At 41.6% G+C, this 23,110-nt stretch overlaps 2 protein-coding genes across 6 annotated transcripts in view; both read left to right on the forward strand.

The window, feature by feature from the left end:
- The first annotated feature begins 465 nt into the window (after positions 1-465).
- On the forward strand, positions 466-16,372 carry esyt1a (extended synaptotagmin-like protein 1a). The gene is given in 32 exon segments (XM_018666103.2): positions 466-1,115; positions 1,117-1,122; positions 2,240-2,281; positions 4,011-4,145; positions 4,398-4,471; positions 4,690-4,762; positions 4,855-4,944; positions 5,050-5,105; positions 6,487-6,607; positions 6,792-6,968; positions 7,464-7,546; positions 7,721-7,769; positions 8,079-8,168; positions 8,725-8,820; positions 8,909-8,980; positions 9,060-9,146; positions 9,429-9,578; positions 10,144-10,326; positions 10,418-10,594; positions 10,691-10,773; positions 10,872-10,920; positions 11,012-11,101; positions 12,171-12,266; positions 12,512-12,583; positions 12,670-12,756; positions 12,872-13,018; positions 14,108-14,238; positions 14,453-14,548; positions 14,640-14,771; positions 14,858-14,963; positions 15,100-15,149; positions 15,279-16,372. Coding segments are annotated over 32 exon segments (3,261 nt in total). The 5' UTR covers positions 466-782; the 3' UTR covers positions 15,307-16,372.
- Positions 16,373-16,686: 314 nt separating this feature from the next.
- The window catches only part of fmnl3 (formin-like 3), a 31,913-nt gene continuing 25,489 nt past the window's right edge, over positions 16,687-23,110 (forward strand). For all 5 annotated transcript variants that reach the window (XM_018666025.2, XM_018666024.2, XM_018666027.2 and 2 more), the window contains exon 1: positions 16,687-17,305. In XM_018666025.2, coding sequence (XP_018521541.1) covers positions 17,192-17,305 — 114 coding nt within the window. In that variant the 5' untranslated portion in view covers positions 16,687-17,191. The remainder of the gene's footprint in view (positions 17,306-23,110) is intronic.

A 23,110-nucleotide genomic window follows, 5' to 3' on the forward strand; every position in this document is an offset into this window, starting at 1 on the left:
ACGTCAAAGTCCTTATTATTTTGGGTCGAAAGTGTTCACTTTACCTACATTTTTTTTTTTGTGTGTGTGTGGGGGGTTGAGCGGCAGCTGGCGCATGGTGGTGTCACGACTCACTCCTCTCCATAAAGCAGCTAAGCTAATTCACCTTTCTGACAGTGAACCTGTTGGTGCTGTCATGCTCAGTTGAGGTTGCTGCAGTGGAGATGAGCGCTTGCGCGTGCAGGGAGGATTTGTTCTGGTAATGCAAAAATAAATAAATAAATAAATAACGGGTTGAGCAGGCTGTGTGTTATTACAGTGTTTTGGGCGTAGTGGTTTCTTTAGTTTACACGGTGATGATGATTATATTACCGTGTCCTCTGGTGTCCTATAAGTTTAAATATATTCGTTCACTCTGTCCACAGGCTTTAACACGCTCCGCCCGAGTCAGTGCGTGACGCTACAAGTTAATTCTAGGGTTTAGGTTTCTACAGGATTTCATGTGAAGGAGGGTTTCATGCTGAGACCGCCCTCACTGGTCCTGGTCTCTGATTGCCCTATTCTGCGAGAGAGACTCTGTACGCAAATGAAACGCGGAGTAGCCCATTTCTGTACCCTGCGGAACTGAAAGGGGGGAGGGCAGCGAAGAGGAACCGTGATCATCCTGTAATCGCTCCAAACCAGCAAGTTTATCGGTGATTTCTCGATGGTCTCGCGAAGAAATCGGTGGTGAGTCTTCACTTGGCGCTTGCCACTCAAGTCACAAGAGCAGAGAAGCGGTGAAGTCAAACGGATCCCTCGCGATGCCAGCCGCGGATGCAGAGCTGGGCACGAGCGTTGGCACGACGGGTGCAGCCCCGGCCCCGGCCCCGGCCTCACTGAAGCAGCCCCCCGCCGAACGCGCAGTCAGTGTGCTGTGGTCGTTCGGAAAATGCCTGGGTGCGCTTCTGCCCGTGTACCTGGCCGGATACTACGGCTTCAGCATCAGCGTCGTCCTGTTCGGGCTGCTGATCTACATGGGATGGAAGCACGGTCGGCAGGAGAAAGTGACCAGGCTCAAGTCTGCCATGTACCTCCTGGATAACGAGATTGAATTCACCACGGCGAAGGTGTTGAGATCCAAAAGGGATTTGCCTCCCTTGGGTAAGGACCTGTAGCTACACTTAATAGCTGGCTTTCTCTACATCAGCCTGTCACATCTGCCACATCTGTCAGGTTGAACTTGAGCTGCACCTCAGCTACTGTTCTCTGCATCACAGTGTTATGATCTGAAATACACGTGACTCATTAGTAGGCACTTATTTGTTCAGATGCTCTAAAGTGAACACATAACATACACATAAAAAAACCAGGGAGACCACTGCTTCAGGGCAACACTCAAATGATTATTTGCATAAAGTTCCCTCGTGTTCCTGCATTTTCCTCCTGTCCCAGACCAGCCCCATATTTAGACATTCCTTTAGTTCATTGCCTGGGGAATTACTCTGAACTGCTGCCACTCAGGGGGGAATATGAATTAACATGTCAGGTCTTTGTAGTGGAAAGGTCGGAGAGAAAAATGACACTTATGTTGAGGGGAGCTTATACTATGCAGGCAGCAAAATGCATGTCTAAACTGAAACTCTAACAACATTAGAGATTCAGTTCCCCCTTCCTGTTTCACTATGCTGCCTGTTAGGATCCTTGATGACTCATAAACATCCCTCAGAGCAGAGCAGAGGCAGTGACCAGGACCACCATATCTGGATATAGAGCAAGAGTGGATAAACTATGTGACTCTGTGTGTGTGTGTGTGTGTGTGTGTGTGTGTGTGTGTGTGTTCAGGGCAGATAGGCCTAATCTGAGATCTCAACTCAAGTCATTGGGGTTTGGAGGGAATGCCAGTTTGCAGCATGTGTGGTTAATGATTTCCTGAAATTTTAACGGCACCCAAATTAGTCTTTAAGTTCTCTCTACTTGTAATTCAAGTATATCAACAGAGATATATATGTAGAAAGCTGGTGATTTCTTTAATTCACTGCCTTGTAATTAAACACGTAATGTAAAACTGAGAGTATGTGATCTGGAAATGTCTTGTTTAAAACAAACGTAGAGCTGTGCTGAAGTATCTACTACTGTAGATTTCAAATGGCCAGAAAAACAGCAGGCCTACTAAAAGGATAATGTCAAGTATTTTAACTACTCTTCTCATAGTGCGACGTAATTTTACACTACCCTGTCATATTTGAGTTCATGCCTGACCCATTTTACTTGTCCACAGGTCAACTTTCCAGATGTGGAAAAAGTGGAGTGGCTGAATAAGGTATGTTTGCACGTGTGCACTTTAGGAACTTCATCTATTTCAACATGCAGCCCTTGTATAATAAAGGACAACTCCACTTCGTTTCACGGAACTCTTACCCAAAGCAAAGGAAGCAGTACATGATTTCAAGATAAGGTGTTGATGATTCTCTTGAGTAACTCTGGCAGTAGCTTCACTGCCTCACATTTAATATTAAGATAAAGAACCTTTCGCGTGGACTTTAAGTGACCCTGCTCCCGTTTCAGCCTCTCTCCATCAGAACAGATAATCTACTAGTGTAATTAAGAGGCAGGGGAGAGCGGCTCAGATAATATCGCAGTGTCTTTGTCTCTGTCAGTACAGTAACCTCGCATCAGCGCGGGGCAAGCGTGGATGTGAATACTAATAATACAAAGCGCCCTTCTGGAGGGAAGAAATGTAATGAACTCGGTGACAGAAGCCGAGATCGTGGGATGGCAATTTGCTGCGCTCATCTTTCAGCAGCCCACGTCTCTCCTCCAGGCTTCCTGCCATGTGATCCAGCTGCTCGCACGTACCATCCTCACCCCTCACAGCAGTAAACAAACAATACATCAGCCTCAAAATGTTCCCACTGTGTATTACATTTGACAACCTGAAGACATTAGTGCCTAAAGAGAAACGGAGCTGATAGTGTCTGTGAGTAATGGATGGGAAAAAAGCCTGCAAGGAGCTGCACTTTTATAGAATGCCTTATAGAATTCCAAAATGCATGTCCATAACTGTGTCATAAATAATGTATGGGACACTCACCTGCCTGTAGCTGCAGCTGTTAGCATCACCAGTCTCATGACCGGTGGAGGTGGAGGTCAGAGGTAACCAGTGGGTGAAAGGACTTGGTGCCTCACTCTTACATCTCGCACTGAAATGCTGAAGATAACATGAGTGTGAGGCTGCGTGGCGTGATGACAGTGACAGACTGATTCAACTCATCACTTGATGATGAAGGTTATTGCTCTAATGCTTTATTTTGCAGATCCATAATTTCTGAATTATTTCCAAAAATATCAGTTTCCTGGAAGGAGCAATGCAAATTGATACTAATTATAGGAATAACTATCATTTTATTTAAACCCAAGTAAATATTTATTCATTCTTAATTTATTATTAGAAACCTTATTTTCCAGATATGTTTTCCTTCACACAAATTTCATATGTGTCCATGTTCAGCTGACCTGCTATGCACTGAAAGACTCTCTAAGTTACACAAGCATTTAATTGGACGTGTACTGATGGAACAAAGTACATCGATCTGCTTCCTATGAAAATGACAGATAACTGGAGGGCTCTTCATTAATTTATTTAATAACCATCCTTTCTGAATTATTGATGGTTGAGCTGTTTCCATTCAATTTCAACTCAATCCTCTGTCAGATGGGGGTTTTTAACAATATCTATGAAAAGCCTTTCAACCACAAGGCAAACAGTGTGTGGTCATGGTGGCTTTGCAAAGCATATGTTTGTCTATGTGTGTTAATGGTTCTTTGTTATTTCCTGTCAGCTTCCGGGAAAATATTTTTTAATGCACAGGACGCCCTTTGCTATGACTAAGCTTTTGCACAAATTATAATTCACTGTTACTAACTAATTATATTATTTTGATTACATTAACTACTGACTATGACTATCCTCTGCACCTTCTATGTAACTAATCATTGGGTCATGGCTTTACTGTTTAAATAAAATAATGACCATACGTTCTGTCGTGTAGATCGTGCAGCAGGCTTGGCCCTTCGTTGGTCAGTATCTGGAGAAGTTGCTAGTGGAAACCATTGCACCCGCGATCCGTGCCTCCAGCATTCATCTGCAGACTCTCAGCTTCACCAAGGTCAACATAGGAGAGAAGGTATGGGAATAGTCTGTCATAAAAGCAGCAGTTCATCCTGTAACTGTGCCAAGACCAAGAAAATTTAGTGAAGCCTGGGGGAATGAATATGTATGTAAGTCTGGAAATGCAGGACTAGTCTCACAATTCTCTTCATTACAACCATAAAGATGATGAGTTCATTACAGCAAATGATAATGGTTGCTAATGTGACTTCATAAAGTCTCTACCAGTCTTGTTTACTTTGTTTAATAGCAGCTGTTTTGTTCACAGGCTCCGAAGGTGGTTGGTGTAAAGGCTCACACAGAACAAGATAAGAGACAAGTGATGTTGGATTTGTACCTGAGGTAAAGCCTCACAACTTTAATTTCTTCATTTTATATTGTTGCTTATTTATTGTGAGTTACAATCAAGTGTCCCTAACTAGCCTTCATTCTTATCTGTCAACACAGATCATTGTTTGCTTTGCAGAGGAAAGAAAACAGCTTGATCATAACTCGTATCAGCTGCTTCACTTGCTCAGACATGTATCTCTAGATGACTTGTCTTCTCTCTTCTATTGTAGCTATGCCGGTGATGTTGAGGTCAATGTTGAAATCAAAAAGTACTTCTGCAAAGCTGGAGTGAAAGGAATTCAGGTGCAAGAATAATTATTAAGATATTTTTAAATTATTAGTTGTAGTTAAGTGCCCCGAAAACATAGTTTCAATGATAAATTTTCCCATTGTAGCTCCACGGGAAGCTGCGTGTGATCCTTGAGCCTCTGATCGGAGATGTGCCGCTGGTTGGAGCCATCACCATGTTCTTCATCCGCAGGCCTGTGAGTGTTTTCTGTTTTTCACTGCATTGTTTTCTAAAGGTCTACACTTATTCATATGACTTACTTACTTGCATCTGTATGATACTACATGTTTCATATGTGTAGAAACTGGACATCAACTGGACCGGGCTGACCAACCTGCTGGATATCCCCGGGCTGAAGTGAGTTGATACGATAGGGCTCTGTGCAGATCGGTTGTGTCTGTCTTATGTTTTTTATTTTATTGAGGGGTGCCTGTTTCAGTTGTAGGGCTTTTTTGACATGCAGAGAAGTTTGAGGGCTGCACTTTCTGGAACTGATGCAGCTGATATTAAGGGAATTTATGATTTATGTAGCAACTAGAATCACATAGACTTTTCCTGGAATTAAAAAGGGAGTTCCTAGACAAACTGAGACAAACAATACTGCTTAAATGTCTGTTTGTTCAGTGACAGATCTGTGTGGTCACATCCTTAAAGGATAAGGGTGACAATATCCTTCATTTTTGCTCTTGTCAATGAATCCCATGAAAAGCCAAAAACCAGCAATGACTAACAAGTATTGCCTGTGAAGCCAAGACCTGATTTAACTTTTCCCTCTGTGCCACAGACCTTCATTGTTGTCCAGAGGCTATTAAAAACACATCAGTCAGCCTCACTGTTGATCTGACGTGTTCCTTCATTACCATGAACGTGGGCACTGTAGTTTATTTTAAGTCAATCCCTTGTGGACCGTCCAGATGCAGCAAAAACTCAATAGAGCACAAGATATGTATTAGTCCATCTGAAAATAGTCCTCAACAAATGCACTATTTCCTCTAATTGGAGTAACATTTACTAAACACCACATTCCCCAGCTGCAAAGTTACTTGAGGCTGAGAACTATAAACTGATTAGGGAGATCAGAAAGTACTGAGAGACAGACACATTGTTGATTTTGGTCTTTTCATATGTTTTATTGACAATAAGAAAAATACTGAACAATTCCTGTCTTATCCTTTAAGTTGTTAGAAGTTTCTGCTGTGCTGGTGTAATACTATGACTCCATAAATTTATATTCAGGTAGTTTTTAAGGTCCATTATGTAAGATCAGAATGTGAAGAATGTAGAATCAGCTATGTTACGATTAAACAGAATATGAAGATAGACTAATATTCTAACTAATGGGAACAATACAACTCTATTTAACTTTCATATTCAGGATAATTGTACGGTGGCTGATTCTACACTGTGTTATTATCTTTATATAATGTATTTAAAGCATTGTCAGAGGTTTACATTTGTTGCTGTCACATCAGTCCCCTCTGGCAATATTTTCAATGGCAGCTTGTCATTATTCTTAATTGTATTCCTCCATTAAATGGCATCAGCCAACATGTTTTCACAGAAAACTGTCCTCATCTTTAGCCAGTGAGTGCTTCCTGTCGGTTCTGTTGCTGCGAACCTGGATATCATGTTATTATATGCATGCTCACATGGTCAGCACTAGTATATAGCCTTTGTTTGTTTGTCTGTGTGTCCCTCCCCTGTGTGTCCCCGACATCATCCTCGCATTCATTTGCAGTGCCATATCGGACACTATGATAATGGATGCAATAGCCTCCCACCTGGTGCTTCCCAATCGTCTCACTGTTCCCCTGGTGGCCGACCTGCACGTTGCGCAGCTCCGCTCCCCTCTCCCAAGGGTAACTGTCTCAATAATGAATGGCCCGGTGATGCACATGGGCCCACACAGACTGAAGCAGTTGTGTCTGAGCATATTACCTCCAAGCACAACACATAGTGTCAGAATCATACAGCAAATTCACATATTGACATTGTGACTGTGAAGAAACTAGTCGACTAACATTTTGATTTTCTCAACTCCAGGGAGTTGTGCGTATCCATCTGCTGGAGGCTGAGGACCTGACCGCTAAGGATACAGTCATCAAAGGCTTAATTGATGGGAAATCAGACCCATATGCTGTTCTGCGAGTCGGAACCCAGATCTTCACCTCTCATCACGTGGACAGCAACCTGAACCCACAGTGGAGGGAGATGTTTGAGGTGAGAAGGGTGCTGGGTGGGAGGAAAATATGGCTGCCACAATATGCTGAAAGGAAACAAGAGATATTCAAGTACTGCACCTCTCCCCAGTTTGTGTGCTAAAAGTTATAGCTTGGTGTTGGTGTCCTTGCTTCACAGGGATTGCACTAAGTCTTTGACAGTAAATATGTCACTGGCACTTTAGAGATAAACAGTCTTGTGGAGATTTTATCTACTTCTTTGGTAACAGGAAGCTGCTTTTTCTGAGATAAGCATTTCTTGCAAAAACTGCTTTCTCATACACATGTTTGCCTTTCCCTGTGGTGTATGAAATATGAGCCAAACACTGAATAGATAAATAAAATAAAATAATTAAATCTACTCACCACAAAAGTAAAAAGATCATACCACTGTGATTTTGTTTGCATGCCCTTGTGTTATTGTGTTGTGTGTGGCTGTATCTATTTGTTGTGTGTATTGTGTATTTGTCCATTTATGTGTGTGTATGTGTGTCAGGTGATTGTCCATGAAGTACCTGGTCAGGAGTTGGAAGTGGAAGTATTTGACAAAGACCCAGACCAGGATGACTTCCTGGGGAGGTAGCTTATTCATTCTCACTCATTTACTCTGTCTTTATGTGCATCTCATGTCATTTCCATCTCTGCTATTGACACATTGGGCCATAATTCTGTTGAAATTTGAACACCCTGATGTCTTTGACCCGTGGTCTCATTGATTCTCTCCCTGCCTCTCTCTGTCTGTCTCTTTGTCAGGGTCAAGTTGGATCTTGATATTGTAAAGAAGGCCAGAGTTGTGGATGATGTAAGTAGTATATCTTATGTTTAACAAACATCCAGTATTACACTGTTAAATCTATTAAATCTAGTTTTTCTATCTCAGATCAAAGAATAAACAACAAGCATGACTACACAGTTATTATTTTGTTAACCCAGGAACATACACAGTATGATTGCAGTAATCCTTTTAGCATGTGACACTGCAGATCCCACGTGCCTCCTCGTGATCTGCTCTGCTCTCACCATCTTCAATCCTGGAATCCAGTCCAGGCTCAAAGAAATCACCCAGATGAGAAAAATGTGTGTTTAATGAGCTCTCTGTTCTTGTAAACAGTGGTTCAATCTGAGGGACGTCCCATCCGGCAGCATTCACCTCCGGCTGGAGTGGCTCTCTCTGCTGTCCTCTGCTGACAGACTGAGTGAGGTGAGTTTGCAGCTAACTAACCTAATGGTGCTCAATAGATCTCCTCTGAGGTTTGGACAAATGGATGCACTGATAATTGTCACAGCATTATTTTTTACATTATTATGCTCTATTATTTATTTATTTATATTATTTTTGCCTTTATGTTGATTGCATGACAGTTTAGAGAGACAGGAAAAATAGGAAGAGAGGGTGATGACCAGCAACAAAAGTTCCTGGCTGGAATCAAACACTGTGGTTACATGATACATGTCTTAAATTACTTATTTATTAGGATCCCCTGTGTCCTAATGTTTATTTAAAAAGTCACAAAAATAAAAAGTTGAACTCATATTTTTCCCATTGAGTCAAAGGTTGTATGTTCTTAAATATCCAATACTAAAAACATCAATCAAAATAAAGACCAATGTAAAACATCCAAACAATAAAGCAATAACACGTTGTTCATTTACTTGTTATTGAGAAAAAGTAAAATTGTTGGTGGCTACTGTTTCAGCTTTTATGGTCCTAGATCATTTTCTCCACACGTATCCTCCATCTGTTGTTCTCCTACCAGGTGATCCAGAAGAACCAGAACCTGACCAGTAAGACAGCTGAACCTCCATCTGCCGCCATCTTAGCCGTCTATCTTGACCAAGCTTTTGAACTGCCTGTAAGATTATAACTATTTAAGATGCTGTCATGTGGTATACCTTCGATTTTCATTTGTTACCCACATTGATGTATTTAATTTGTTGCAGATGAGGAAAGGCAATAAAGACCCAAGCCCAATGGTGCAGCTTTCCATTCAGGATACGACTAAAGAGAGCAAGGTAAGAATAAAACTTTAACTGTTTCTTATTACCTTCAACCAAACTGAACCTAATTAATGTTTTTTCTTTTCTTCTGCAGACTTGTTATGGTACCAACAACCCTGTATGGGAGGATGCTTTTACCTTCTTCATTCAGGATCCTCACAAACAAGACATTGACATTCAAGTAAGTCACTAGACGAGTAATCGATTAAACACACCAGTTAAGCTTGGTGTGAATATTTTGCATACGTTTACTCTCAGGGTGTTAGGGTGATTAGTACAGTAAATACACCATTGATTTTCCCTTTAGTTGTAATCAATGTTTCCTCTTTTCCCCTGTGGTTTCTCTGTAAACTGCACTCTCCTCTTTTTACTCAATTTATGACCCTTTCAACTTCATGATTTTGGCATTTCCTGCTGGATTTCATTCTAACTCCACCTCATCTATTCCTGTTTTTTCAATCAGGTCAAAGACGACGACCGTGCTTTGTCCCTGGGCAATCTGACAATCCCTCTGACCCGTGTTCTGGCGGCCCCTGAACTCACCATGGACCAGTGGTTCCATTTGGAGAATTCTAGTTCAGCCAGTCGCATCTACGTCAAAATTGTGCTTCGGGTTGGTATTTCACAGATGTACTACTTTAATGTGCTGGGGAGTGTAGTAATTGAGTAAGATGTGGCTACAAGCCCAGGTTTTTGGAAATAATCCGGCTGAAGTGTCAGTGTGGTAGACTTTGAAATCCTACCAGCACCCGAAGGACTGTTTTAGCCTGAGGAAGCTATCATCAGCCCCATGTTTGAGTATCACACTCAGGACAACTCCCTCAGAACAGAGATATCAAATGTAAACTTACCTTTTGTGTGTCTGTCATCCACTGATATAAAATCCTTGTGGACCTAACACATAAAGATTAAAGGATCTAATAATCTTCTCTACATGAATTTCTAATCCTTAACTACTCCCATTTACATGTCTGCTTTCTGCCTCATCTTTCTGTTCTTGTGAGAACATGTGGTCCTCATAAGAACAGAATTTTTTTCACACAGAAACCTGCATTTTCTCCTCTCTGTTTATCCTGAAGTGAAGAAGCGTATTTTTAGTACCAGAAATGAAAGAGTGTCATTCAGTAATTTACTGCTGGATATCTGCTCACCATACTCTCTTATTTGCCTCCTACTAGGTTTTGTGGTTAAGTGACGATGCCACTCCTACGACTCCGTCTCCTCGGCCTGTATCCCCTGGATCTGGGACGGGTCAGGGGGGAACTGCATCAGAGCCGAACTCCACAGGGCCCGGCGGGTCGGCTAAACCTCAGCCCACACGACCTCAGCAAACCACGCCCGACCCAGAGTTCGCAACTGAGGTAAACAGCAGTTACCTAGAGTCAAACGGTGGCAGCAGCAGACACCACTCAGTTTCTATTGTAAAACTCCCTGTCCTTGTTCTGTCTACAGGGAGTGCTGCGTATTCATCTGGTAGAGGCCCAAAACCTGATAGCCAAGGACAACTTCATGGGAGGCATGGTGAAGGGGAAGAGTGACCCCTACGTCAAGATCCGTGTGGCTGGTATCACCTTCCGCAGCCACACCATCAAAGAGAACCTCAATCCTACCTGGAATGAGCTTTATGAGGTATTTGCTTTGTTTAATGCTCGAGTAGTTTGTTCCTCTACTCATCTGATGAAATTATTAGGGTATTAGATTTCATTTATTTTTTCTATGATTTAGGTGATTTTGACTCAGCTTCCTGGACAGGAGATCCAGTTTGAGTTGTTTGACAAGGACATCGATCAGGATGACTTCCTCGGAAGGTGTGTCTTTCACAGCTGCAGGCTGCATGGCTCTTGTGACTAAAGGAACATGACAGTAAAAAGGAGATAAAGTATTGATTTAAGTCTTGTTTTCACAGGTTCAAGCTTGGCCTACGAGATATCATCAGCGCACAATTCATTGATACGGTGTGTGACAGATATTTGAAATGATTTCAACATTTCAACAACTTAACAAATGATTTGTAAATTTAACATTTCTGTGCTGATCTTGTTCTAGTGGTACACTCTAAATGATGTGAAGTCAGGCCGAGTTCACCTGATGCTGGAGTGGCTGCCCAGAGTCTCTGACCTACACAGACTGGAACCGGTTAGATATTTTATTTTTTTATTCTCTTTTTATTTAAATAGACCAAGGTTATAGAAAATATTGTAGTACATGTAATAAAACTTAGGGGGCCTGACATTAGATTTAAGTTAAATTTTCTAACTCATAATTTTGACTTGGCATGAATATTTTCTTCAAATAATAATGAACTTTTATTTTTTGAGTCTTTAATTTGAAACAGGATTTCTGCTTTTTTCAGAACTGAATGAACCTCCTACCTGTAGGAACTTTAAGATGGGAAAGACCAGAATATAAGATAAAGTTTTACTTCAGATGAGTCGTGCAATGCAGGATTTGGTGTAATGAGTCTTTTGAACAGGAATAACAAAGAGCCCACAGAGCTCATTCTCACTGAAGGATATATTGTTCAAGTCAAGTTAATATGAGGCTTCAGCAGTTTGAGTTAACCAAATTAAGTGAATATCTTCCAAAGTCACAACAGTTTTGGTCTAATATTCCCACTTTGTGTTTCCATGGACTGTGGTTATTTTCGGATGGATGCTTTCCTATGTGGCTGGACACAACAACAATAATAAGGCGCCCACTTGATTCGTTTAACCTCATATTAACTTCAGCTGAACTTTAGAATGCATTTTTGCACAGAACAACTATTGCGGCTTTTGCCCCCAATCTTTTCAAGTGGATTTGTGTTAGGAGCCAGGAGGGACAGAAGGAATTATAATAGCAAGCTTGAAAATATTTAAATAAAAACCTAGCCATTAAATGGTACATCTTGTACTGTGAGAGCCCAGAACCATTGTTTTCTTGCTCTGTTGTTTGGTTTCTATGGCAGATAGAACAGTTTCTAATCAGCAGGAAAGAACAACCACTTATGCGGCGAGGTATAAGAAGTACGTAAAGTCATAATGAACTTATCTTTTGCAGATGCTTTGTGTGGATTAGTTTGTTTATGTTAATATCGTTGTTGGTAGGGTTGCAAAAGAATTTTCACCACGACTTTCTTATCTCACAATAAGTTTTACTTAAACTCTCTCCCTGTTCTTTTTCTCTCTCTCTCTCTTTCTGTGACATAATTTCCTGCTTCCTACAGATCCTGCAGTACCAGTCCCTGCAGTCGTACCAGAACAAGGTTGTACCATCAGCAGCTGTGCTGTTTGTGTATGTGGAGCGTGCCCACGGCCTGCCGGTGAGATCATATCCATGAGTCCACAGGGTTCTATTTGTTGTTTATTATGATGTGTTTTTCCTCTCTCCAAAGAGTGGAGAAATACAATGGTTGCTTTTAGTGGCACTGTACTGCATAGAGCACTGTAGTGTGCCAATACAGCTGCATGCTCATTTATATATTAAATCATAGGTCATGTAATGGGTGTTAGATTTAGTAGATGCTGTTAATTTGTTGATTCCATCATTTTTTGTGTGACTTTTCAGTTGAAGAAGAGTGGAAAGGAGCCAAAAGTTGGGGCTGAGATAATCCTCAAAGGCGTTTCACACAAAACCAAGGTAGGTTCATGACTTTCGCACTGACCTTATGTATGCAACAGTTGTTTGAAAAAAGGTTTTAATGCTTCTATTGGTTCTTTCCCAAGGTTTGTGAGCGCTCCACATCTCCTCGATGGGATGAAGCCTTTCATTATTTGATTCGTGACCCCAGAGATGAAACACTCACAGTCAAGGTGAGAATCTTTAATAGCATCTGGATTTCTACTTTTTGTCTGAACTGTGTGGCTGCAAGGCAGATCAAATGTCTGAAACACGTTTGTGTATCTGTATGTGTGTGTTTTCCTCTAGCTTTCCCACAGCTGGGGCCAGGCCCTCGGGTCCCTGACGCTTCCTCTCAGGGAGGTGCTGGCTGAGCCGGGCTTGGTGCTGGACCGCTGGCTCAGTCTGGATGGAGCTCTGCCAGAGAGCCAGATCCTACTGAGGGCCACACTCAAGGTACTGACAATATGCTGTGTATTTTTTCTACGCTGCAGTATGTGTGCATGTGAGCAATGTCCTGTTTGTGATTTATTCTGCACTGAATCCCTTGTGTTTTTGTAGCTCAGAGATATTTCTGTTTTCAGAATCACTGTTGCAGTGTACTGAAGATTGTACTTTATGCACCTCATACAGAATATTATACTGAAAACTGAAATATAACACATATTCCACACAATGTCACCAGTCTCATGTCAGAATGTGAAGCTGGAAACAAAAGCCAATTAGCTTAGCTTAGCACAAAGACTGGAAACAGGTGGAAACTGCTAGCCTGACTTTGTCTAAATTAAAAAATCCATCTACCACCACCTCTGAAGCTCATTACTTAACTCTTTATATCTTGTGTAAAAATGACAAGTTGTAGTTTTCCTGGCCAGTGGTCTCTGCTGGTTGCCTGGCAACCTCACAGTGGCAACAAGGCTCCAGGAAATTGTTGCATAACCCCATTAAACCACTTTTTTTTTCATTCAAGTTTTGGTACAGATTAAACAAATGAAATTTAATGTGTTACACAGTAAACTGCAGAGATGGTGGTTGGGCAGGTGTTTCCCTCAGTTTTCAGTATTTATGTAGTGACAGCTTCATATTTACCATACATACATGAATGTGGAATCAAGGTTTGAGGAGTTCACTCATTATATACACTCAGTTGGCAGTTTATTAGGTACACTTAATTAAAACTAAAGCAGTCTAATGCAACAGTCCTGCTATAAATCCCACCGCCATGTAATAACGTTCAGTTTGTGTTAAAACTGTTTTAGAGAGGTGTTGATTCAACTTCATGGTCATTTTTGAGGCTGTAGTCTATTTTACCTACCCCATTTATATCAATGAGGGTAGGCTGAATAACAGAAACACCTCTCTCTGTCATGCATTTCAGCTCAGCAGCACCACAAACTACATCCTCTAAAATGATCACACAGTTGAATCCACACTTCTCTAAAGCAGTTTCAACAAAGACAGTAGTATTATAACCTTCACAAAGTTAGAATTCATTGCAGGAATGTTGTATAAGTTTTAGTTAGGATTTCCATATATATATTCCAGATCTTGGACACTCAGCTGGCGGTGTGTCGTGGGACTTCAGGGGACGCAGGTAATGACACCAGCGGAGACGAAGTCATCCCCAGATGGATTCCATCCCACCTAGACCTCAGACACAGAGGTGGATTCTCCATGTGAGTCACATGCAATAGCATCAATGCCTGACTGTGTCTGCCTCTACTGTAAAGAGACTTGTAATCAGGGTTTCCTTTTTGGCTGTTTTCTAGTATATTTCTTTCTGTAAAAACACCAATTCCCAATGCTTTTTTCTTGGTTTATGTTTCTTTTGCTTATGTATAAAAAGATATCATCAAAATATTAACCAGATTTTCTCCGCTGTGTCTGTAGAGGTGGTGATAATGGGAGCACAACAAGCCAGGTGAAGCTTACCTTGGGCTACTCCACAGAGGAGAACAGGCTTTTCATCACTGTTCACTCCTGCAGGTGACATACATTATTCTTTTATCATCACATTTTAGACCCAGAGCAGTCAGTATCATCATACATTGTCAACATGATTGCTATGTATCCACAGAGCCCTGGCAGCCTGCTCCAAGGATGGTGCAGACCCGTATGTTTCCTTCATCCTGCTGCCTGACAAGAAGGGTACGACCAAGCGGAGAACTGCCACCAAGAAGAGAGACCTCAACCCAGAATTCAATGAAAGGTAAGAAAAATAAGACGCTCGTGATAGTGAACAAACTAATGAAAGGATGTCAATTGACCTCTCCCACTTCCTTTCCTTCTCTACAGGTTTGACTTCGATCTCTCTCTGGAGGAGTCCACACAGAGGAAACTGGACCTCTCTGTGAAGAACAGTGTCTCCTTCATGAGCAGAGAGAGGGAGCTCATCGGCAAGGTAGCTATCATCAGTCGCATCAGTTAGTTATTGCTCAAGCTCAGATAAATGTCTCAGTGTTGATGTAGTCACTATCATAAGATACAAGAGATACAGAAATGTGACACATCATCTTCTTTCATTTCCTTGTGCGCAGTTGCAGCTGGACCTGAACCAAATAGACCTAAAGACAGGTGTCACACAATGGTAAGAATTTAAACAGCTACTTGACAATATTGTGTAATAATAAGAGTTATACTGACAAATTTCTGTGCAAATATTATTTTATGATATAACATTAAAACAATAAATTGTATCATTTCTTGTTTTTTCCAGGTACGATTTGGTAGCAGAGACCAACTAGAAGAACCTGTGTTTGATCTTCAGTAATATATAACAATGTGTTGCTTCTGTGATCTGTGATTTGTGTGTTTGTATATTCAGCTTAAATTAAAATTTCCACCATCACTGAAGAAAAAAAATGATGACATATATGCTTCACAAAAACACAGTCCATCAGTATTTATGACACTTTACATGTAGCTTATCATCCATGAAGTGTTAACTGTGCTAAACCCATGGACAGATTCTTCAGTAGAATATTTTGGCTGAATAGATATTTGATAAAAATGCAACTATGTTGCACAACCTACCAAGTTTCTATATGTTTAGAAGCATGTACAAGTCCTATTTGAATTTTATTTACAAAAGGGCTTATGCTGTGGTTAATATTCTATGATGTGACAATGTTTTATGGATCTACAGCATCCGACACAACTGAAAACGATTCTTTAAAATTTTGTTTTTTACAATCTTCAAACAATTCCCGAGATTACTTTGTTTATATACGTTTATATTATTGCCTTAAGTATTACAAAACTGTGCAAGTTTGTCAGTGTTCATGAATTATGTTCCAGATGAAGTTTTATATGTTTTAACCAGAACTTTCTGAAAGTTACTTTTATAAATCAGAGTATTACAAACGTAGACCCTCACATTACCACTGAAAACAGAGGTATGATACTGTAAGCAGAGTCTAAATCACTGTGCTTTTATGAAGAGAAAACTTTGTAGATACTGAAAACACATTGCTAGATGTTCTTACAACCAAATGCTTCTTTGTGTTTGTATGTGTTTGTAGTGCTAAATGCAAGAGGCCAATGCTTCTGGCCATGTTTATATTTTGTTGGGTTTTTTTTAGCTAAACAGTTATGAGAAGCAGGAAAATATTGTACGGCTGTGGTGAGGCAGCTTCTACGTCACCTCACCACAAAAGGTTTAGACAATGATTTGTGGTAATGGAAAGAAAATAAAAAGTATTTAAATTTTCAGAAATGAAGAAGAAAACTGCTGTGCTTTGACATGATTTGAACATATCATCATGTAGCTGCTGAAGTTCTTGATTAAAGTTTGCACTCTCATGAACCAAACTAGTTTTGTGGCTTCGTTTTTGTGTAAAAATAATTTTCTATTTAACTAAATTTTTAAAACTACATTTTTGGGTTGTTTTGGTAAAGTGCCATGGTCACATCTTGCCACCAGGCAGCGATAAAGTGCAGACAAACCCTCCCCTTTCCGTCCAGCTGTAAGGGGGCTCGCTGCCTACAGATGTGAGGGGGCGGGGAAAAGGAAAAAGAACTGATTGGCAGGTATTTGAGCCAACGGGTGTGCCGCCTTCCCCCCCTCCCTCTACAGATAGGGGGCGGGACAGGAGAAGAAAACCTGCCCTCTGAGTGGAGGCAGCAGCAAAGAGCTTAATCAGGATCACACAACAATAATGAATGGAAACACGTCGTAGCCAAGAAAGTTGAGCAGCAACTAAAAGTAACTGTTCGGCGTCTGAAAGTTATCTGTCGCGGAGGGAAATATGTCGTAAGTAATGGATTGGCCAGGCAAATTAGAAACTACTCTCTGGAAGAGAAAGCAGCTGCGCTTTTGTTACTTTTGAAAATAAGTTCTGAAGAGGAAACTACAGTGGAATACACTGTAAAAACCTAAACTCGTGAATACGTGTAAATGGCATTTTGGGACAGTGATACGAGACTCCTGCGCTGTCAGCTTTTTATCTCGGTGTGGAGATAAGTGGATTATTTGGATTCATCCGTTGATGATATTGTTGGAATACTTGGGAGATTTTATTTTTGATTTTTCTTTTTCCTTTTTGACTTGGATTATCATCACTGAAAGAAGCCGAAGGATTGCCAAAGTTTCCAGTTGACGAGGGGATACAGTACTGCTGGGGGAGAAAGATGGGTAATATAGAGAGTGTGGATGGCCAGTCGGAGATGAAGCATCACATCATGCCTCTGAAGGTGCCCATGCCTGACCCCACCGAGCTGGAGGAGAAATTTGCCATTGTTTTGGTGAGTTGTATTGATCTCAGTTTGTCACTGCGTGGTTTGACATGAGTTGAAGTGGTGATGGAGTTATTGTTTTAACTTGCGCCACTGTTGTTTTGACTCTAGCAGCCTCATAAATTTACAGTATACTCCATCCAAAATCAAAACAACATAGGTGTTGTTTCTGTAATAAAAAAAAAAAACAAGCAGATTTTTGCGCTCTATAGTGGGTGTGTATTTACACTTCTCTGTCCTTACCGTCCATTACGAGCTGCTGATATATACTTTTTTTTTTTTTTTAATGAACCGACCTGTGCTGTCCCGCCCCTCATTCTCTGCCTGCGGTTCCCCCTCTCCTCTCCTCTCCTCTCCTGCGGTTCTTTTGTCTCCTCTAAAAGTCAGACAACTCAGCGTTTGGCTGAAGTGGCAAACACTGAGCACAGCATGGTTGAGAGTGTGGTGGGTGAGGGGAGGGGAGGGGAGGAGGTGTGGGGGCGGTGAAGGTTTTGTTCCACAGAGAGAAAGGACGTTACACTGTATATCCTTGACATTACAGCCCTTTTTCGTCTGGGTTTATTTCAAAATGTCTCGCTGCAGGGCCAAACCATCTGAAAACAACATTTTCTGAATTCCCCCAAAACTCCCACACCCGATGAGTTCGCCCCCCCCCCCCCCCTTTCCTCTTCACACTCTCCACATCTGGCTGGAGCTGAGCTGTCTGGGCGCTTTGTAGTAATGAGCACACAGTCAACACCCACTTTTACCGTCCATCAGCACAGACAAGTGACTTCTGTCATCCCACGTCAAGGGAACATTTCATTTACTGGCGCATCACACGAGGGGACTTTACACATTTTCACTTCATTGGGAACAGCCATGCAGAGTAAGAGTTAGAATCACTTCTGGTCAGGCTGTCATGGTTCATGACGAACTAAAGGGGTGTGTGCTGCCGCCAGTCATCTCCATTAATGAACTAATAAACAGAACATTAATAGGCAACTATTTGGATACCTTATTCATCGTTGAAGTCATACTTAAAGCAAAAATACCAAACATTTTCTGGTCCCAGCTCCTCTAATAAGAGCATATGTGATAGTAAATGGAATCAGACAGAACGTTTCAAGTCATCACCTTGGGCTTTAGAAACTTGTGGACAGTTTTTGTTATTTTCTGACCAAAGAATTTCTCAAATAATCAAGAAACTAAAGGTCAGATTAATAATAAAAAAAAGTACAGCTGCAGCCTTTTCACTTAAACATATTTTTGATCAAGTACTGTATTCAGCTACTTATGTGTACAAATCATAGAGCTATAGCAGTGGTGCAGGACCTGCAGGGTGAGGGGTCCTCTAAGGGGTCCCAAGATAAATTTGAGGATTCGCCATATGATTAAAGAGAGAGGTTGCTCAGCAGTGAGCAGAGGCTTTTACTTTTTAAGTGGATCTAAAGAGTATACGAGTATTTCCCAAGTTACGTAATCTGACAGTCTCTTAGTAACTGCCCACATCTGAACTGAGGCCATAACCTGTAGTAAGAGGTCACAAGTGCGTCATTGGGTTCACTGGGGGTCACGAGCCATATGACATGGCCTATAGTTAGGTAATGATATCAGTAGGAAATAGTTACATCAGGATTTCACACTGGTCTCCTCACGGTGTCTGTATGTAACTGGTAGAGTATCCTTCATGTAATATTACTCACAAGATTTTTGTTTGAGTTGTGTATTTGAATAGTGTGTCCACCCCCTGCCGTGCTCCACACACATGCAAACAGAAAACAGAAACCTCAGTAACACCACTCCAACTTGTTGCTCTGTTACAGTTTGAGTAATCCAGACTCGGATGCTGCAGAGTCAGACACATTTAAAATACAGTTTTTTGTGTAGAGAAAAGACTACCTATCTGTTTATTTATTTAATTTTTTGTTAAACAGTGGCATGAGGGTTTCTCACAGGTGCTTATTTTATGCTCCATACCTCCACATTTCAACATAACCACACCCAGCCTTGGTTTTCAGCTGTTTAAGACCTTAATTACAGTATCAGGCAGTAAAGAGCTGAGATCCTCACAGCAGCACTCAGATAGTCTCATTCTTGAATACTGTGTGGACCCTCCATGTTTCTGGAGTGAAGCCATTATTTGCTTGCCAGAGCTATCAGCAGCCATATATGAGGAGACTAGCACAGCAAGAAGCCATTCAAGGCCTGCTTGTTAACTGCTGCGCTAAGTCCCAGCCATTATGACAATTATACACCGTACTACACTGTACAGTAAGCGCTATTATGACAGCTCAAGTTGTGTCTCTCTCACGCAGATGACTCACTGGTTGGGTAAGTGAGTGAAATGACAAGAAATTGTAGGCGATTGTAATTTTTTTTCCCCCATATGACTAGTGGGTTAACTGGCCTAAAAAAGATTTGTAGCCGTCACATTTTCCTTGAAGAAAGCCTGGAAATCATTTTATATCAACATTCACCCTGCCCTAGAGACCAGTGCAGTCTGCAGTTGTTTGCCCTTAAACACAACGTCAGTCCCTGTTATTATGTTCAGCCGTGCAGAGCAGATGATTTCTATGCAAGAGGCAGTAGACTTAACATTTTCAGTTGTGTTTCTGACTGGGAAAAGTCTTCAAGCTCTCTAAATCTCACCCCCTCCCTCCCAGCCTACCCCACAGTAGCTCCAGATTTCCTTTACTTTGTGGGAAAGAACAGTGTGCTTGTATATTTTAGTGTTCTTATCAGACAATGGTCTTCTCTCTGCCCTGCTTGCCCCTTGTTGCAAGATAAACGTACATCAAAAGCTTCTGTCTTTGTGGTTAGAGTTCTTCAGGAAGTCGAGGCCGTGACGCTGGCGTCTGGCCGTAGCTATACAGTACTTCTGGGTGCTCCTTCCAGACTATCATGTAGGCCAGAAATAGTGTGAGAGAGTTCACATGTTTTTTTTTTTTTTCTTCTCTAAACTGGGCAGATTTTTTTTTCAGTATTTGTAAGCAGAGACATAACTGGCTTTGTCACAGCCTCAACAAATAAAACACTCTCCATAAATGGATATTTTGAAATGGGTAATTTCCACTCCTCTGGACCACTGTGTTTCCTGCTTCATGATGGCATGCTGGTATAAATGGTTGTGTCTGCATCTGTGTGGTGGGTCTGCCCCTTTTCTCTCTCTCTCTCTCTCTCTCTCTCTCTCTTTCTCTCTCTCTCTCTCACTCTCTCTCTCTCAGACACAGCTCACAGACATCCCACTGGAATGACAGCAGCCCATAATGATGTCATGGGTGCAGCAGCCTTCGCCAGTGTAGTAATATCCCTGGACTAATGACTTTAACAGGCCTGCTCTACTGTAGATGGGTCTTAAGAAGAGGGGCGAGACCCCTGGGTTAGCTTCGACTACTTCATACAGTCTGCTAATAAAATGCCTGGGTCAGGTCTAACCCAGCAGCATGTGCTAAAGGCATCGTATCACTTCTCGTCTTTTTTGTCCAGCATTGTCAGAAACAGCCTCAGCTCTGTCTTTTGTGGCTGGAAACAGCTGCCTGGCATATTCCTTTCTTCATTTTACAGAGGAAATTGCATTGTAGCCAGTGGTGGTTGTGGTTGGTTTGCTGTACAGTAAGAACTGTGTTCCTGCAGGCTGCTACCGGTGCATAACATGCTGTTAGTTCGGCTAGAGATATAGATCTACCTAGACCTCACAGACAGACAAATGTAGATGCACAACATGGAAGCCATATTTGTTAAATTATGTCCTGGTAATTGGTAGTATTGTCTTGATAGTACTGGCTCTTTTCCCCTCTTTGTCCTTGGTAACTTTTACTTATTTCTTGGCTTTGTGTGATTCCAAATGGAAGTGGAACCTCTCATTCACTCATCCAGTCAGTGTTTCCTACCTTCCCATTTCCTGAATTCACTCTCGCTGTGGGTCTGGCCTATAAAATAACCTTCTCCATATGACTCTGCCCAATGATGTGAGACGGGTGAGTGGCATTTTCAAAGGTGTAAGTATGTCTGTGCCTGGGATCCTCTTTCAAAGTGCCTGTGCACCAATCCGCTGCTGGATTCCTGCGGTCTAGTCTAGGCTGAGGCCACAGGAGAACTCAGCGAGGGAAAATTCCCTTTCAACTGGCGGCCCGCCACTGTTCTTGGTTGTAATGACTTTACCAGCATTTTTAAACAGCGCACACATATTTAAGAGCTGTTACGGGAGCAGCATGGGATTATTTTCACCACTTGATTGCGCTGGAAACCATCCTAACTGATTTGTCTGACTCTGCTCAACTCTCCCCACATCTTTTATACTCTTGACATCAAGTTGCATCATGCGTAGATGTGCTGTCGCAGCTTTTCTTTTGAGGTTTGATTGTTCAAGAAGGAAGTCTCACCATTGCACCAAATGTTGGGAAAACTACAGAAGTTAGCATTTAGTCAGTGTTAGTAAAATCAGACATGCTGACAATGTGACTCCAGCGCCCTGTCTGACATCACTGTTTCTTGATGGCTGAAGTCTAAAGAAAGCTGCCATGTCTGATAGATGCCACTCAAGTGGAACTAATGGAGTCAAGCTGTGCAATGTGTTTATTAGACATAAAACCTAAATCATTTTTATTTGTTTAATGGCGGTTTCAGTTTATTTATGTGCCTAATATGTCTACCACTCCCTTTCTCACACACATCATCGTCGCCGTTCCTCTTTTCTAAAAAGAGAAAATGTGTTTGTTACGTCACTCGAGTTGGCAGAGCTGTGTACATCTGGCTCAGCCACCCACCACCGCGTCCCAGGAAGAGGGGGATTATGGGAGTTGAGTGCACACAGTTAACTTGGTTTTAGAACAGCAGTGGAGGCTTGGGGGGGGGGGGGGGGTTCAGCACAAGGCTGTCCACCTGGCTCTCTATACCCTCAGGCTACAATTCCCCCAATCTGGGCCAGGCTTTATGGCGAGTTTTACTGCTTCTCTACCTCTCTCCTTGCAGTTATTTTGGAAAGCAAAGGTCAAGTTAAAGACCATGACTGAGCAGATGTTAACAGTCCGCATTCAACATAGATTGTGTCTGAGATTTCTTCATGAGATCCACCTGAGTGGTTGGTTTTATTAAAAAGAAATAGTTAAACATCTTGGAAAGTATTTTTATTTGCTCTCATTCCTAGAGTTAGAAGATCGATGTCACTCTTATGTCTGTACTGGAAATATGAAGCTACAGACAGCATCTGATTATCTTAGCTCAGCAGAAATTCTGGAAACTGAAACAGCTAGTCTGGCTGTGTAAAAAGTTAAAACATCTGCCCACCATCACCTTAAGCACACTAATGAAAACAATATTTCTCATTTGTTTAATCCACACAGAAACCAAAGTGTAAAATTGATAGTTTGTGGTTTGACAGGGCCAGGCTACCTGTTTACCTCTGTTTCTAAATACTGTTTCTAGTATTTGTGCTAAGCTGAGCTAACCAGTTGCTGGCTGTAGCTTCATGCTCAGCCATTAAGTATGAGAGTGGTATTGATCTTTTCATGGAAATCTCAGCAAGTAAATAGGTGTATTTCCAAAATGCCAAAATGTTTCTTTGAGTCAGACAGCCCTGTAAAGCTAAAGTGTAAGTGGTATTTGTTTACCTTTCAAGATTCTTTTTTAGGGATAGATTCGCTCTTTTTTGACTCCTCAGACTACAGCAACTAGTAAGACATAATGTTTGGATCTGGATTTCTTCATCTTTGCTCAGAAACTGCATGTGTTTGCCATTTATATGCATATGTAAGTGTTTTTTGGTATGTGCATGTGTGTGTGCATTTGTGCGTGTCAGTGGGGGTTTGCATGCTCCTCTAATGCAGCTGCACC

This window comes from Lates calcarifer, linkage group LG6, assembly GCF_001640805.2.
Source record: "Lates calcarifer isolate ASB-BC8 linkage group LG6, TLL_Latcal_v3, whole genome shotgun sequence".
Lineage (NCBI taxonomy): Eukaryota > Metazoa > Chordata > Actinopteri > Centropomidae > Lates > Lates calcarifer.